This window comes from Castanea sativa, chromosome 3 (assembly GCF_040712315.1).
Source record: "Castanea sativa cultivar Marrone di Chiusa Pesio chromosome 3, ASM4071231v1".
In the NCBI taxonomy this organism is placed as follows: Eukaryota; Viridiplantae; Streptophyta; class Magnoliopsida; order Fagales; family Fagaceae; genus Castanea; species Castanea sativa.
The window spans coordinates 33,513,831-33,528,076 of NC_134015.1; the positions used below are offsets into that span (position 1 = coordinate 33,513,831).

Here is a 14,246-nt window from a genome sequence, read left to right on the forward strand (position 1 = left end):
ATCTCTCCAAATACTAACAAATAAAATGGCAAGATGATAAAATATAATGTAATTAATATGCAAAAGTTTAGACACACATAATAAACAGTTTAACACCAATGCAATAGAAAAATTTATTAACTCAAGAAAAAAATACATGAAAAAGTCATAAATCAAAGTATTATATTATTAAACTATATTTCTCTCCTATTTCTCCATGAATTAAACATTTCATTTGCCAAATTGGTTCTCCACGCACTCCATTCATTTGAAGTCCAAATAAACAAACTTTCCATATACATCTAACAATTATAGAAATAAAAAATCATAAAAAATAACATATATCTCTCTTAAATTTAAAAAATAACAATTTTTAAGGAGATATAATTGTATGAATAAAATATTTCCTAAAATAAATTTTAAGTTTTGTTATATTGTTATAACTCACAACCAAACTTATGAATAGGTTTAGTTATTATATTACAACACATTTTATTCCTAGTAATAAAGATTACAATTTATGTTGTAATCCTTATGTAGTGTACCAAACGTACCCTAAATGTTGTGGACTATGTAAAGTAATCAACCTTTTTAAGTGCCCTTGTTTGTATTGTTGTATGTAAAATAATAATAAAGTTAAATTATCTAAAAAGATAACTAAATAAAAAATAAAACATAACATATTAGGTATACATACATACATACATATATGTGTGTGTGTGTGTGTGTGTGTGTATATATATATATATGTGTGTGTGTGTGTGTGTATATATATATATGTGTGTGTGTGTGTGTGTGAATTGCTCCTCAATCTAATAAACTTTAATAGTAAATCTAGTTATGTAAATATTCATACTTGACCAGCTTTTTTAGGGTCAGTTCTGGTACGGGTTACCCTAGTCCCACACGACATTTCCATAAGTTAGGTACAAGTTGCCTCGTTTTTCTATAAGTCAGGCATTTTTCTTTCGAATCATGTTGGATTGGCTTAACAAATTTTTTTTTTTTTTTTGAGAAAGAAAAAGATTGTATTAAAAACTAAGAAAGGACAGATAAATAAGCCTGATAAATAGAAACAACCTGTGAAGGAACAGACTTCATCCTCACAATGAAATCAAAAATAGTTATTGCATGCCTAGCTAAACTATAAGTGACCATATTTCATTCTCTCTTAACATGAGAGTAACGTAATTGATAGAAATTAAGGGAAAAAGATTTTACAGCCATAATTAAAAGACCATATGAAGATAAAGAAACACCCACCTTAGCAAGAGCGTTCATTACTACCTGTGCAATACCCAGCTTTGAGGCAAACTCCAAAACTCTCACCGCAACTAAGGCTTTGACTTCAACAGCTTGAAATGCCTCGGGGAGCAGTTGAGATAGAGAAGCAATGACCATGCCTTGAGAATCTCGAATAATAACTCCAATGCCAACCTTATTTTCAGCGACAAAAGTAGCTCTGTTGAATTAATTTTGAAACATGCAGAAGGGGGGGTTGCCACAAAGCATGGGACCACTGCTGGGGCAAAGAGAGTGGAACTTGCAAGTGTGGACACAATGAGGGGAGTCGCCACTTAGTTTTTGTAATGGTCTAGGAACTATATATATAGCGTTCTCTCGAGGAATGACATTTTTTATCTTACTATTAGAGATATGGGTTCGAAGTTTAGGTAAGGTCTTGGGAAGGTGTTAGGCACCCAAAATTGCTCAACATTAGGGTTGTCTTCCTCTCATTATGTCTTATGTCTGTTGATGCTCATTTTGGCAAAAGGGCCTAACAGCAGGAAGAAGCCCAACAATATGGGAGGAAAAGAGTTAGTAAATTGAGTTAGAAAACCATCAAACCCAAATGGCGAGAACGATAGATCAAAGGCCTAGAAAATAGTAAATGGGCCTCAAAGAAAGCAAGCGGACCTAAGGGAGCCCAGAGAGAGAAGTAATAAACCCATGGACACTATGAGAAATAGAAAGTAAACAAGAATGGACCAAAGAGACCCGAAGTAATGAATTAAGTAAGTAAGTAAGGGGTTAATAGGAAGCCCATAAACCCTAAAGGAAAAGGAAATGGAAATTTGGGACAAGGAAGCCCAAAAGACTTAGCAAAAGCCCATGGGAGTGAAGAATTGGAATGGGCCGAGGATGCCCAAGAGAAGGAAATGGGTCGAGGATGCCCAAATGGATGAGATGGGCTAAGGAAGCCCGGAAGCAATGGGACAGGCCAAGGAAACCTAAAAGAGCATGAATACTAGCCCAATGATAATACTGGACTACTGGAATCAAGCAAAGGAAAAGCATACAGTAGGCCCAAAAGAGGTTCAGCAAGCATAGGGCAAATAATGATACAGTAGGAACAACCGAATGGTGTGGCAGAAGTACCAACAGGCTTGCCAAAGGAATAAAGAATGAATTAGAGAAAGAAAAGCCCACAATCAAGCAAGGCCCAGTCTAGGAAGGAAGCAAGCTATAAAGAAAAAAGGCTCTGAAATCCACTCATGCCACAAAAGCCAAGAATGAGCAGCAAAATGCATAGACGAGACTTCAAGTCATGGCAAACGCATGAGCAGCAAATAAGTAATGGACACACATGGAAGTGGAGCATGCACAAGGTTCAGGCACCACCAACTTGTACCCAACCAAAACAGGAGTGGTGGGCCACGGGCCAGAGGTAAGAGAGGGTATGGTTTGGCAGTGGGGAGAAGGGGAGAGCCTATTCTGTGGTTCCCGCTCAAACTCTTTTAGGGGAAATGTCCTGCTGAGATGATATACCACCCAAAAAAGGGAAAAACGAGTTGGAATCGCTAGATGCATACCATGAGGGACCGTAAGAAAGAACGCCCACCCCTATCCAGATGGGAATGCCACAGTGGGCAAGCAAACAAAATAAGACTTTTGTCTGGTAATGGGAGGTGGCATGGCTAGTACAGGTAAGTGGTGCTAGCTGGACAGCTAACAGACCAGAGGGTGGTCTGGAAGGACACCCACACCTAGACAAAAGCAGTTAAAAGGTAAAATAGTAAAAACCCATCACGGCAAACAGTATAAAAGGGTACTCCGCCGTGCACAATTAACAACAACGAAAGAATCACAAAAAGGAACAAGAGAGTAAAAAAATAAACAAAGCAGAAAACTTAGGAAAAGAAAGAAAAACAGAGAGTAGGCAAGAGTGTGGCATGCACCAATAGGTCAATCCCTTCTCTCCCTCTAAAAAGCCTACCCTCTAGTAAAGACTAAGGAATTTGAGCTTAAGCCATTTAGGCTCATTCTCTCAAAGTGGGCTATTTCCGTGGCAGGTGATCTTTGTGAGATACCCACATTGAAGAAGCGGTTTCCTTCTTGGACTTAACTCTGTAAGGCAAGCATGGCAGTCTAACCATCCTTTCTTTCGTTTCGTCGATTAAGCATTGGTGCTATTTCCCTTTATTTGTTATATCATCATATTCATATCGCATTTATATTGCTGCACTGATTCTCCCTTATCTCATTCAGTATTCTTTGTTTTCTAGCTGACATCTAACATACTTCCTTTTATTGTTATTATATTATATCTGTTTGACATAATTTTCTTGTAGCAGTTTTTATCTGCCATGGGTGAATGATCAACGTTTCAGCAAAAAAAAGGGCTTTAGTTTGCGCACAAGTAGGTTTGAGACGATTTGTGATCAGGCCGGTCCTGACTCTTTGACCCAAAACCCTTGGGCCATAGCATGGCAAGAGGTAACACAGACCGCAGTCACAAAAAAGGCCCACCACACCCTTTATTTGTTATATCGTCATATTCATATCGCATTTATATTGTTGCATTAATTCTCCCTTATCTCATTCAGTATTCTTTGTTTTCTGGCTGACATCCAACATACTTCCTTTTATTGTTATTATATTATACCCATCTGCCATAATTTTCTTGTAACAGTTTTATCTGCCATGGGCGAGTGATCAACGTTTCAGCAAAAAAGGGGCTTTAGTTTGCGCACATGCCAGTTTGAGGCGATTTGTGATCAGGCCGGTCCTGACTGTCTGACCTAAAACCTTTAAGCCATAGCGTGGCAGGTGGTAGCCCAGCCCGCAGTCGCAAAAAAGTCCCACGACAATTTCTTAACCCTATTAAAGGCATACTCAATATTGCATTCTAACTCACACACACACACACACACACACACACGAGTATACATCTAAGCATACAACATGGCATCAATCATCCCAAAAAGACCTAATCATTCATCTATCACGGCATCTACTAACATTCATCTAGCATGGCATCTCACGTCAACCTATCATTCATCTAGCATACTTCTCACCACACCATGTTACATCATCCAAGGCGGCAACATATGAACATTAGATCAAAACAGAAACATAACAAACAAATCATGTTATCACCCAAAGCATTAAGAATGCAAACATGTTTATTCAAATCATCATATCATCAAACCTAAACAAGATTATATTGCAAACAAATGCATGTGCATATGAATGCATGACTTACCTCACAGCAGCTTAGCACTTATGGCATTCATGCATGAACATGTGCATGTGTGTTCATGGCATTAAAACAAGGGAATATAATATAAACCCTATTTAAGTTGTGAAAGGCAAACAAACAAACATGTGAAATAGAAGCTCAAAAGTTACGAATACATAAATAGGATCTAAAGCAAAAGAATTACATGTGAAATCAAAAACAAAATCAGAAAAATTAGGGTTAGGGTTTTTGGGCAGGATCATGCGTGAGCATAAACAAGCCTGCGTGTGCATAATCCAACCTGTGCATGCAGCTAGGATTATGCGCACGTATGGTTCAACCTAAAAACCCTAGCAACATAGAAAATAGACCAGAACTTCAAGACAAAAAATCTAACATCCTACCATGCTTTAAAACATAAAAACTACATAAACCTAAGCTATATAAACATAAAGCAAGCAAAGAAACAAATAAAGACAAAATTAAACTAAATAAAATAAAAGAAAAAGCTTAGAACTAATACCTCAAAGCAAAAACTCTTCAAGCTTGATTTTTTGACCGTTTTCCTCAGTCAAATCTATTCATAACTAACAAAATGAGTGATTAGTAATCTTAAACTCAAAGATCAAGGCTAGAAAAGGCCCTAATTAAAAGAAAATTAACTTGAGGATGTTTTGTGAAAAACTCCTTCTTTGATTCACTATCTTGGTGTTTTCTCTTAGGATTTCTGTGCGTTTTGAAAATGTACCATGTATGACTATTTATATTGTGAAATGGGGGTTTGGAATGGCTCCTACACAATGTGGGATTCATTCTAAATTTCAGTCTTTAATATAGAAAACTTGTCTTTCATAGTTTCTAGGACCCTGCATGTGCACATAGGTTGATTCCTACGTACGAATGCCGAGGGCTTCCTTGGCCTTATTTTTCCAAAAAGATTTATCTGCTCATTAAAAGTTTTTTTTTTTTATTTCAACATTTCTCAAGTCAATTTAATATCTGATTGGGCCCGAAACTAACCTTAGGTCTTAGAATTTCAACATCATTGGGAAATGGGGGCTCGAGTCGTAAAGGGTATAAAATGCAGTGTCTACAGCGTGGCCATGAACTCTTCATTTCAATCCTTGGAGACTTGCGCCAAGTGATTGAGATTAACGTTTGGCTAAGCTAAACAGACTTGATTCCGTTGAGTCCAAATCGACCACGCTATCATGTCAAATAGTTCTAGATTCTTATCCTGCTGTATTATCCAAGATAGGAGTTCTTTGAAATCCACAAACCGATGGGTTCATTTCTAATTTTGCAATGTAGTCCTCCCTCTTAAAATTTAAATAAATAAAAAATAAAAAATAAAACCACATGAAACCCTATTTCTTCCTTTCTTTCTACTTCCCCTCCATCCAAACAAACTCCTTGATGAGTTGGAATTGAGGTGTTTATATATATATAATTTGGCATGTTGTAATTGGCCCAAGTCAGCCTCATTCAAGGAATTGCATATAACCCAACTGCAGGTGACACGCTCTATCACCAGTCACAACCTAAGTTACGCTCTGTTTGTTTCAGCATCAACATTTTCTGGAAAATTGTTAATTTTCCAAAGAGCATTTTCTAGAAAACTATATCATTTTCCATTGTTTGATAACGACCTTGAAAATAAGCTTGAGAATGTTTTCTGGTGTTTGATATGCAAATTTTTATTTTTATTTTTTATATTTCTTGTGTAATTTAAAACATGTGTATTATGTAAACTAACTAATGTAATCAATATTAAAAAATAAAAAAAACCAAGGATGAATTTGGTTTTCATACTAAAATTTTGACAATATATACAATAAAAATTAGCTGTCAAATTTTCATGATCTCTACCACTCATTTTACTTATATATATGGACAGGAACGTCCACACACACACACACACATTTATATATATATATATATATATATATATATATATATATATATTAACCATTTGTCTATATACGTAAAATTGACAGGAGAATACATCTTTAATAAGTACAAAATAACAATAACTTTTCATTGTCTACTCTTTTTGCTAGTATACTAATTGTCTACTATGGTCAACTAGAAGTCTTTAATATTACTCAAAATTATGTATTTATATAATGTATCTACATAATATATCATCACTACATAATATCTGCATAATGTATCTATCAACAAAAAAAATTGTGTTATGTAAAAGTAATTTAGAGCCATATAGGCACTATGTTTAAAATTTTCGTCTTTTACTTCATTCATTCATTCTTTCTTCTTATTTATTTTTTATATATTTTTTTAGCACTTTTATGTGCAAAAAAAAACTTATACATGGAATCCATCAAACCAAAAGTTTCTTAGAGAAAAAAATAAAATCAAGTTTGAAATTCAAAGTAAAGAATTGAGATTTTGATAGAGAGGAATGAATAATTACCGCTGCAAATATGTTCTCTTTTGCAAGTTGGTAGAGAGGAATGAAATAATTACTGAGTAATGAAGGAAAAAAAATCTACTCAAAGAATTGTATTATAAAGGGGAAGAGAAATATGGAGAGAGAGTGAGGGAGAGAGATCTAGGAAGAGGAGAGACCAGAGTGAGTGATAGTGAGGGTGTGAGGAAAGAAAAAGAAAAGGGAAAAGAGAAAGAGTGAGAGTGAGAGAGCGTATTGTGAGATAGAGATTGTTTTCCAAAAAAAATTTTTGGAAAACAAGCTATAAAAAATAAGCCTTATTTTTATTAGGATTTTTCATTGACTAAAGATAGTTTTTCATTGACTAGTTTTTTTTTGTGCTATCAAACACTGAAAAATGTGAAAAACTATCTTTACAGAAAATTTTGCAGCAAAACAAACAGAGCGTTAAACGCAATCCCGCTTGGCTTGACTTGAGAACCTTTCGATCCCTGATGAACGGTACATAATCAATTAGGGAGTACATCATGAACATGAACATGAACATGAACATGAACATCCCGTTCCCGTGTTTGGTTAAAAAGCCACTGTAAAAATAATCACTAGTCATATAATAGAAAGAGAGGACTCATAGCATATGTATGTTCCAGTCCAGATAGCCTCCCACATCAAAATACTAAATATCAAAATCACACACCATAACTTATAGCATAGCAATGAAGAGGAGTCCAGGAAGCAGCCTTGCAATATTATTATGCCTGTTATTCCTCTTTGGAATATTGAAAGTGAGCGCTAGTGCCAACCGGGTTCTTGAAAACAACAACAATAATGGTTCTTCTTCGTTGTATTGGTCCACTGCAAAGGATGAGGTGGATCTGCTTAGCAAGCCACAAGCGCAGCAAGAAGATGACTCTGACTCTGATGGTGGCTTCTCTTCCATCGAAGGAATGCTTCAGTGGGCTATTGGTATTTTTATTACTCTTTTTTTGTACACAATTTTCACTCTCTTTTTTTTTCTTCCCTATTTTAATTCTAATTATAATTATAGGGTCCGCGCCGTAACTGAGTTCTTTTATTTGATTTGTGCACTTAAGTGGTCATTTTCATCATTCAATTTGGAGGGTTTTTCACTTTTGTTGTTGTTGTTTAAAAAATAAAAATAAAAATTGTCTTAGGCCACTAGTTTCATAACCCAAGATGATTGTCTCAAAATAAATTTCAGAATTTGAAGTTGGATTATTTTACTTGCAAAGTTGAAAAGTAACTATTGAATATTGACTTCTGTGTGAATATTTACCTTACCTTGCCATTACAACATTATTCACTTTTTTTTTTTTTTAAATTAACTTTTTTTTCTTATGTTGAATATATAATTTCGTATCAAAATTCAAAAAAAAAAAAAAAAATCATGGGTTTGAAAGTGTCTTCGGTAAAGTCTGTTTTGTAAAATGAGTAAGAATCAGGTCATTTGTTTAGAGATTCTTCTTTATTTATTTCTATTCATAAATGTTCAATGAGATGTCATATATATATCTTAACTGAGAGTGGCTTTGTTTCTCTTGTAATTTGTAAATGAATCAGGTCATTCTGACCCTGCAAAATTGAAGGAAACATCTCAAGATGTTCAACGACTATCTCCTACCGAGCTAAAAAGGCGACAAACGGAACTAAAGGTGGGAAATTATGAGGTGCTGGAAATTGGAAATCATAAAATAATACTGTAGTTTATTTTGTCCATTCTTTTGTAAAATTTAGAGTTTACTGATATGATATTTTGAGAGTAAAAAAAGGGTTGTTACTTCTAACTCAATTTATGTAAGCATTGATACTTACTTTATTATGGGATTGTGATTGTGATTGTCTACATGAATCTTCTCTGCTATTATGCACTATCTAGTGCAGATTATCTTATGATGTCACCAAGAGCCTTGTAGCTCAGTGGCATTGTCTATTCTTCTTTATTGGGATTTAAAACCCCCTTCTCGCTTGTTATAACAATTGAATTATTAAAAAAGAATGATGTCTTTTCTCACTTTCTCTATGTTCTTTTTAGTCTTGTTCTGTAACTGTTGGTCCTTGTTGATTCCAATCATTTTTTTCATATTGATGCATTTTGTCACCCATGTGTGTATTGTTTAGTTTTTGGTTATTATAATTTGTGTAGAATGCAAATTTTCTATGTTGGTAGTATAAAATTCTCTGCATTATTGTTATGAATGGATGAAGCCTTCAATGCATGCATGTACATCACCTCTGCCTGTTCCTTGGCATATGTTAATTTGACCCTAGCAACTGTGTTTGTGCTTCTGTATATGTTAACCTTCTTGTTCAATGTGCTTTTTTGAGATATCTGATATAGGTATAATGCTTACACAGGAACTGATGGAAAAGCTAAAAACGCCATCAGATGCACAATTGATGCAAATTGCACTAGATGACTTGAATAATTCATCTGTATCTCTGGAAGATTGCCATCGTGCGCTACAGGAGCTTCTTATACTTGTTGAGCCAATAGACAATGCAAATGGTATGTGTGAATACTTTATTCTCATAGAGCTGTAATATTTGGTAGAAGACATGCACCACTAGTTTGCTTGGTGCTGAACCGTATTGAATAAATGTGTTCTTTCCAGGATAAAGAGAAAAAAGAAAAAGAAATTAATTTTTCTCAAGATGATATGGGCTTTGATGCAGAACTATAGAATTTTTTCATTTTGATTGGAAAGTTACACTCTCACCCGGTGGGTCTTGTACTTCTATCATACCCAACACCCTCCACCCTATTCATTCAACAGAAGAGATTCCATTTGAGCTTGAGCTCATAGTCTTGTTATAGAAATATAGGTAACTGGTCAATTTTTGAGGACAACCACCGTCCTGACCTTACACATTAATATATTGTGCAATGCACTGGAGCTTTCACAGAAGGGACGAGACTTTGAAATCTGGCCATGTGAGCTGCGATTTGAAACACATGCAGACCCTTTGGTGAGCATGTCAGAGTAGTGCCACTGGGGGATCCAAAATAGTTGGGTAGCTTCAGTGCTAAGTAAACCCTGCGTGGTGCAAAATAGGATTGTTTGAGACAGCTACCCCTGCCCTTTCCCCTCTCATGGGTGATCAGAGTTCACAAAAGGTGTTCCTACCAATAAAAAAAAAAAGTGTTCCCGAAAGGTGTTCTTGTTATCCATATGAGCTAAGGGCCTTCTAAAATTTATTTTTTTCCAGTCACAACATTAATAGCCACTGTCATGTCATATTGTTTCTATAACTATAATACTTGAGAAACCAGTGAGGCAGCCGTTGAACGCATCACTTGCCAACCTTTTCCTAAGATATGCATTAAGATAAATCATGATAATCATCGCAGTTTAGTTGTTGGTGTGATGACATTTCTTCCGAGTTTGATATCTAGAATCTTGAGGTGTTCTCGTATTTGCTTTCTCCTGCGAGATTAGTCACTCACATAGTTAATCTTATATTTGTCAGATTTTAACAAACTTGGGGGCTTTGCCGTGGTTATACAAGAGCTCAATCACCCTGACTCAGATATACGGAGAATTGCTGCATGGATTCTTGGGACAGCCAGTCAGAATAACCCAGTTGTTCAAAGGCAGGTATGAAATGTTTCTTTTCTGAACCTATTATGCCACAAAAAGGTTTGTGTTTTATGTTTTAACTTCTTATTTGATGGTGCATATTTAATCAACATGTTCTGCAGAAGATTTTTTTTCACACAATTAAGTGATATGTACTTGACATAATCTGATTTAAAAATCTGCAAAATTTTCAGATCCTGGAACTTGGGGCACTGGCACAACTAATAAAGATGGTAAAATCCATTTCCGTAGAAGAAGCCACCAAAGCATTATATGCTGTTTCAGCTTTGATTCGAAGCAATGTAGCTGGTCAGGAATTGTTCTATGCAGAAGCTGGAGATTTGATGCTTCAGGTAGCATACATTAGAATGAGAAAAAGATTTGAGATATTTGTATAGCTGATTATTGCAACTAACAGTAACTGTTTGTTAGGACGTTCTGAGTAATTCAAGCATTGATATCAGACTGCGCAAGAAAGCTGTGTTTCTTGTGGGTGATCTGACAGAGTGTCAATTAGAAAATATGGAAAGAGCTGAGCTGCCCTTTTTTAGCAATCACATTTTATTGAAGTCTGTGGTTGATCAAACTGCATCAGATGATCTTGATCTACAGGAGAAGGTGATTGACCATTTATATACTTTATTAGACACTAAAAAACTATCAAAACTTTTTATATAGAATGTTTTGTTCTCTGCATATGCAGTTACTTTTCTGACCAAATGTACAATGGCAAGAATGGAGTTCAATTTATTTGATGGCATGCTCTAGGTGGCACCCCCTCCATGTCTTTTTTGATTTTATTGACTCTCTTTCCTTTTGAGTTGTATTCTTTGAAAAGGGCTTGTACACATCCATTTTTGTTTCTTTTCCTTTTCTTTTTCAAATAAAATTTTTCCTTGTAAAAAAAAAAAAAAGGATCTCGTCTATGTTATGCTGATTTTGTGATGTATTGCAGGCACTTGTTGCGATTAAGAATCTTCTGCATATCAGGATGGCTGACCCTCTGGTTTTTCAAGAATATTGTGGTTTGGATGCTGCATTAGAGAGAATGAGGCAGCAACTCCATAATTTAATGTCAGATGAAGTTCTAAGAGATTATGCAATGGATATGGAAAGCCTCCGTGGTGAAGTAGAGCTGATTTTCCGTAGAAAGTTGGGAGAGGTAGTAACTAGAACTTAAACTTGGTGAATGTCATTTTGATGAACTTTCAATTAGCTTGAACTTTGTGACAGGTGACACAAGTTCCAACATGACTATGTATCTAATCTGTCCTTCCCCAACATATGCTTCATATCTGGCTAAACACTTCTCATGCTGTGGTTACTGTGGATCTATACATCTCAGTCGTTTTCTTAGGGGGCTTCCACTGGAGACGGACAAGGGCTTTGTGGCTCTTTGGGGGTTGTTGCAGCTGGCTTCTTGGTAGAAGAGAATTGTGAAATCTTTTTTGTTTTTGGTGGTGTTGACTGTTGATAGATAGAAAGGGGGGAAAATCTACCTACAAGATGTGTTTTATACATTTATTATGATTTGAGATAAGACATCTAGAGAAACCTAGATCTAGGACTAGGATCCTCGTACATTTTGTTCTAATCGTTTATTTCTGTACTGCTCAACTTTGCTTTTTCATTCCTTGTAAAATAGCTAATTATCTTAACAGTTTTAATTAATGAATTAAAAAAAAAAAATCATAGAGAGAACAAAAGCGAAATCTGAAGACCCCAAAAATGTGTTCTCTAATTTCGCACAGTGAATTTGAGAACGACGTTTTAAAGTTCTGTTTTTAAAAACACCGTGACAACCTAAGATTTTTCTTCGTAGAATCCACCTCGTTTTTTTGTTTTCAAATTTGGCTACCAAACAATGATTTTTAATTTTACTTTTTGGAACAATGGTTAGACACTTCGATAGACCTTGCAAAATTGGATCTTCACATTTAGAGCATCCGCATTAGTGGATGTAAAATTTGTCTATTTTGTGTTTAAGAAAAACATATTTTTTCTATTTTATACTCATTTTTATAAAACATCCACATTAGTTTGTTTATTCTACAATTTTTTATTTAAATAATATTTTTATCACATTTTTTCCTAATTTCACACCTACCCATTGCCCACCAACTTTAACACACATGCCAACTCTATTTTCTCTGAACTCTCTCTCCCTTTCTTTTTCTCATTTTTCTTCTTTTTTTCATCTTTTTCTTTCTTCTCCTCCTCCTCCTCCTTCTTCTTCTTCTTCTTCTTCATTCTCTCAATTCATATTTCTCTCTTTATCTTCTCAATTCCCTCAATCAATCTTCCTTAATTTACTGCCCCCATCAACCAAACTCAGTCAAAGGCAGAGGCTCAAATTAACACCAAAACAAACAAAATAAAGCCCACAAAATTTCTCAAGCTTGAACATCAATTCTAGCAAACCCACAAAAGGCCACCAAGCTTGAAGCCAAATAAGAGAAAAAACTTAGATGGTGTGTGTCTTGATTACGGGTTTGTGTAGGTGAAGTATTTGATGTTGAGATTGTGTGGGAATTTTGTGTTTGGAGGAACAGATTTCAGTAGCTAAAGTATTTGATGTTGAGATTGTGTGGGAATTTTGTGTTTGAAGGAACAGATTTCAGTAGCTAAAGTATTTGATGATGGGTATGTGTGGAGATTTTGTGTTTAGAAGAGAGCATGTCTAATGAGGTAGATAGAGAAGAGAGTGAAGGGAAAGTGATGAGAGAGAGAGAGAGAGAGAGAGAGAGAGAGAGAGATGTGGAGAGAAAAATAATAAAATATAAAATGCAAATGAACAGTAACTATGTAAATATATAAGGTTACTATAGCAATTTTGGATATTTAGACAACTTTGGCTTGACTGACGTGGAAGATTTTTGAGACAGAATGCGTAAAATTAGTTGTTTTTTGTATTTTACAAAATTTTACAAAGGCTGGTGTGATTGCTCTTAACCTATTAAGAAAAAGAGGTAATAGAAGTCAGAACACGTTTTTGAATATTAAAAATAGACTGGTCCAACCTGGATAATTTGCCATGTCTCTATTATAAAATTTAAGCTAAATTATATATATATTTTTTTGATAAGGTAAATTATATATTTCGTACTTAACATTTACAATGTAGTTTAATTTGCTCTTTTAACCTTTCAATTCCTAATATTTTAATATTGTATCAAAATGGTCATTGTTGTTAAATGATGGATGAAAAATACTAATGAAATATTATTTTAATCGCTGCCACGTCAGCATAAACTAAAAAAATTTAAAAAAAAAAACTAAAACTAAAACATACTCTCTCTCTCTCTCTCTCTCTCTCTCTCTCTCTCTCTCTCTCTCTCTCTCTCTCTCTCTCTCTCTCTCTCTCTCTCTCTCTCTCTCTCTCTCTCTCTCTCTCTCTCTCTCTCTCTCTCTCTCTCTCTGTGTTTTGTACCCAATTGTAGGACTGGTACACACCTATGACCCACTCAACATGAGGTCCGATTAGAAAAAGAGACCATAGATTCATGGGCGACGCTACAGCTAGCCTAGGGGGTTCATTTGAACCCCCCAACTTGGTCAAAAATATATATATACAAAAATATAAGTTATATATATATATATATTTTTTTTTTAACCCTAAATAAAAAATTTGAACACCCTAAACCTAAATTTTGTTTGAACACAACTGAAATAAATTTAAATATAATTATCTTAATGCTATTGTCACAATATTTTCACAATAATTTTACAATAAAAGTTAAGCGATATGTTGTAATTGATTTTTATCTAGACTCACAACTAACATCATTTTTTTACA

General features: G+C 34.9%; 1 protein-coding gene across 2 annotated transcripts; it reads left to right on the plus strand.

Annotated features, from left to right (window-relative positions):
• The first annotated feature begins 7,434 nt into the window (after positions 1–7,434).
• On the plus strand, positions 7,435–12,108 carry LOC142626861 (hsp70 nucleotide exchange factor FES1). Of its 2 annotated transcripts, none has more exons than XM_075800567.1 (8): positions 7,435–7,817; positions 8,433–8,524; positions 9,228–9,378; positions 10,341–10,468; positions 10,645–10,803; positions 10,883–11,068; positions 11,406–11,612; positions 11,684–12,108. In XM_075800567.1, the coding sequence occupies exons 1-8, from the start codon at positions 7,568–7,570 to the stop codon at positions 11,702–11,704; spliced, it is 1,194 nt and encodes a 397-aa protein (XP_075656682.1). In that variant the 5' UTR covers positions 7,435–7,567; the 3' UTR covers positions 11,705–12,108. The 2 variants fall into 2 exon arrangements, with proteins under 2 accessions (XP_075656682.1, XP_075656683.1); XM_075800568.1 differs by having other exon boundaries at positions 7,440–7,817; positions 11,667–12,108.
• The last annotated feature ends 2,138 nt before the right edge of the window (positions 12,109–14,246 follow it).

Bases quoted from the DNA above. Each gene is read 5' to 3' on its own strand.
- LOC142626861 (XM_075800567.1), top strand. From the start codon at position 7,568: ATGAAGAGGAGTCCAGGAAGCAGCCTTGCAATATTATTATGCCTGTTA. The intron at 8,525-9,227 runs GTGGGAAATTAT...ATGCTTACACAG, and splicing joins GGCGACAAACGGAACTAAAG to GAACTGATGGAAAAGCTAAA. The intron at 10,469-10,644 runs GTATGAAATGTT...CAAAATTTTCAG, and splicing joins ACCCAGTTGTTCAAAGGCAG to ATCCTGGAACTTGGGGCACT.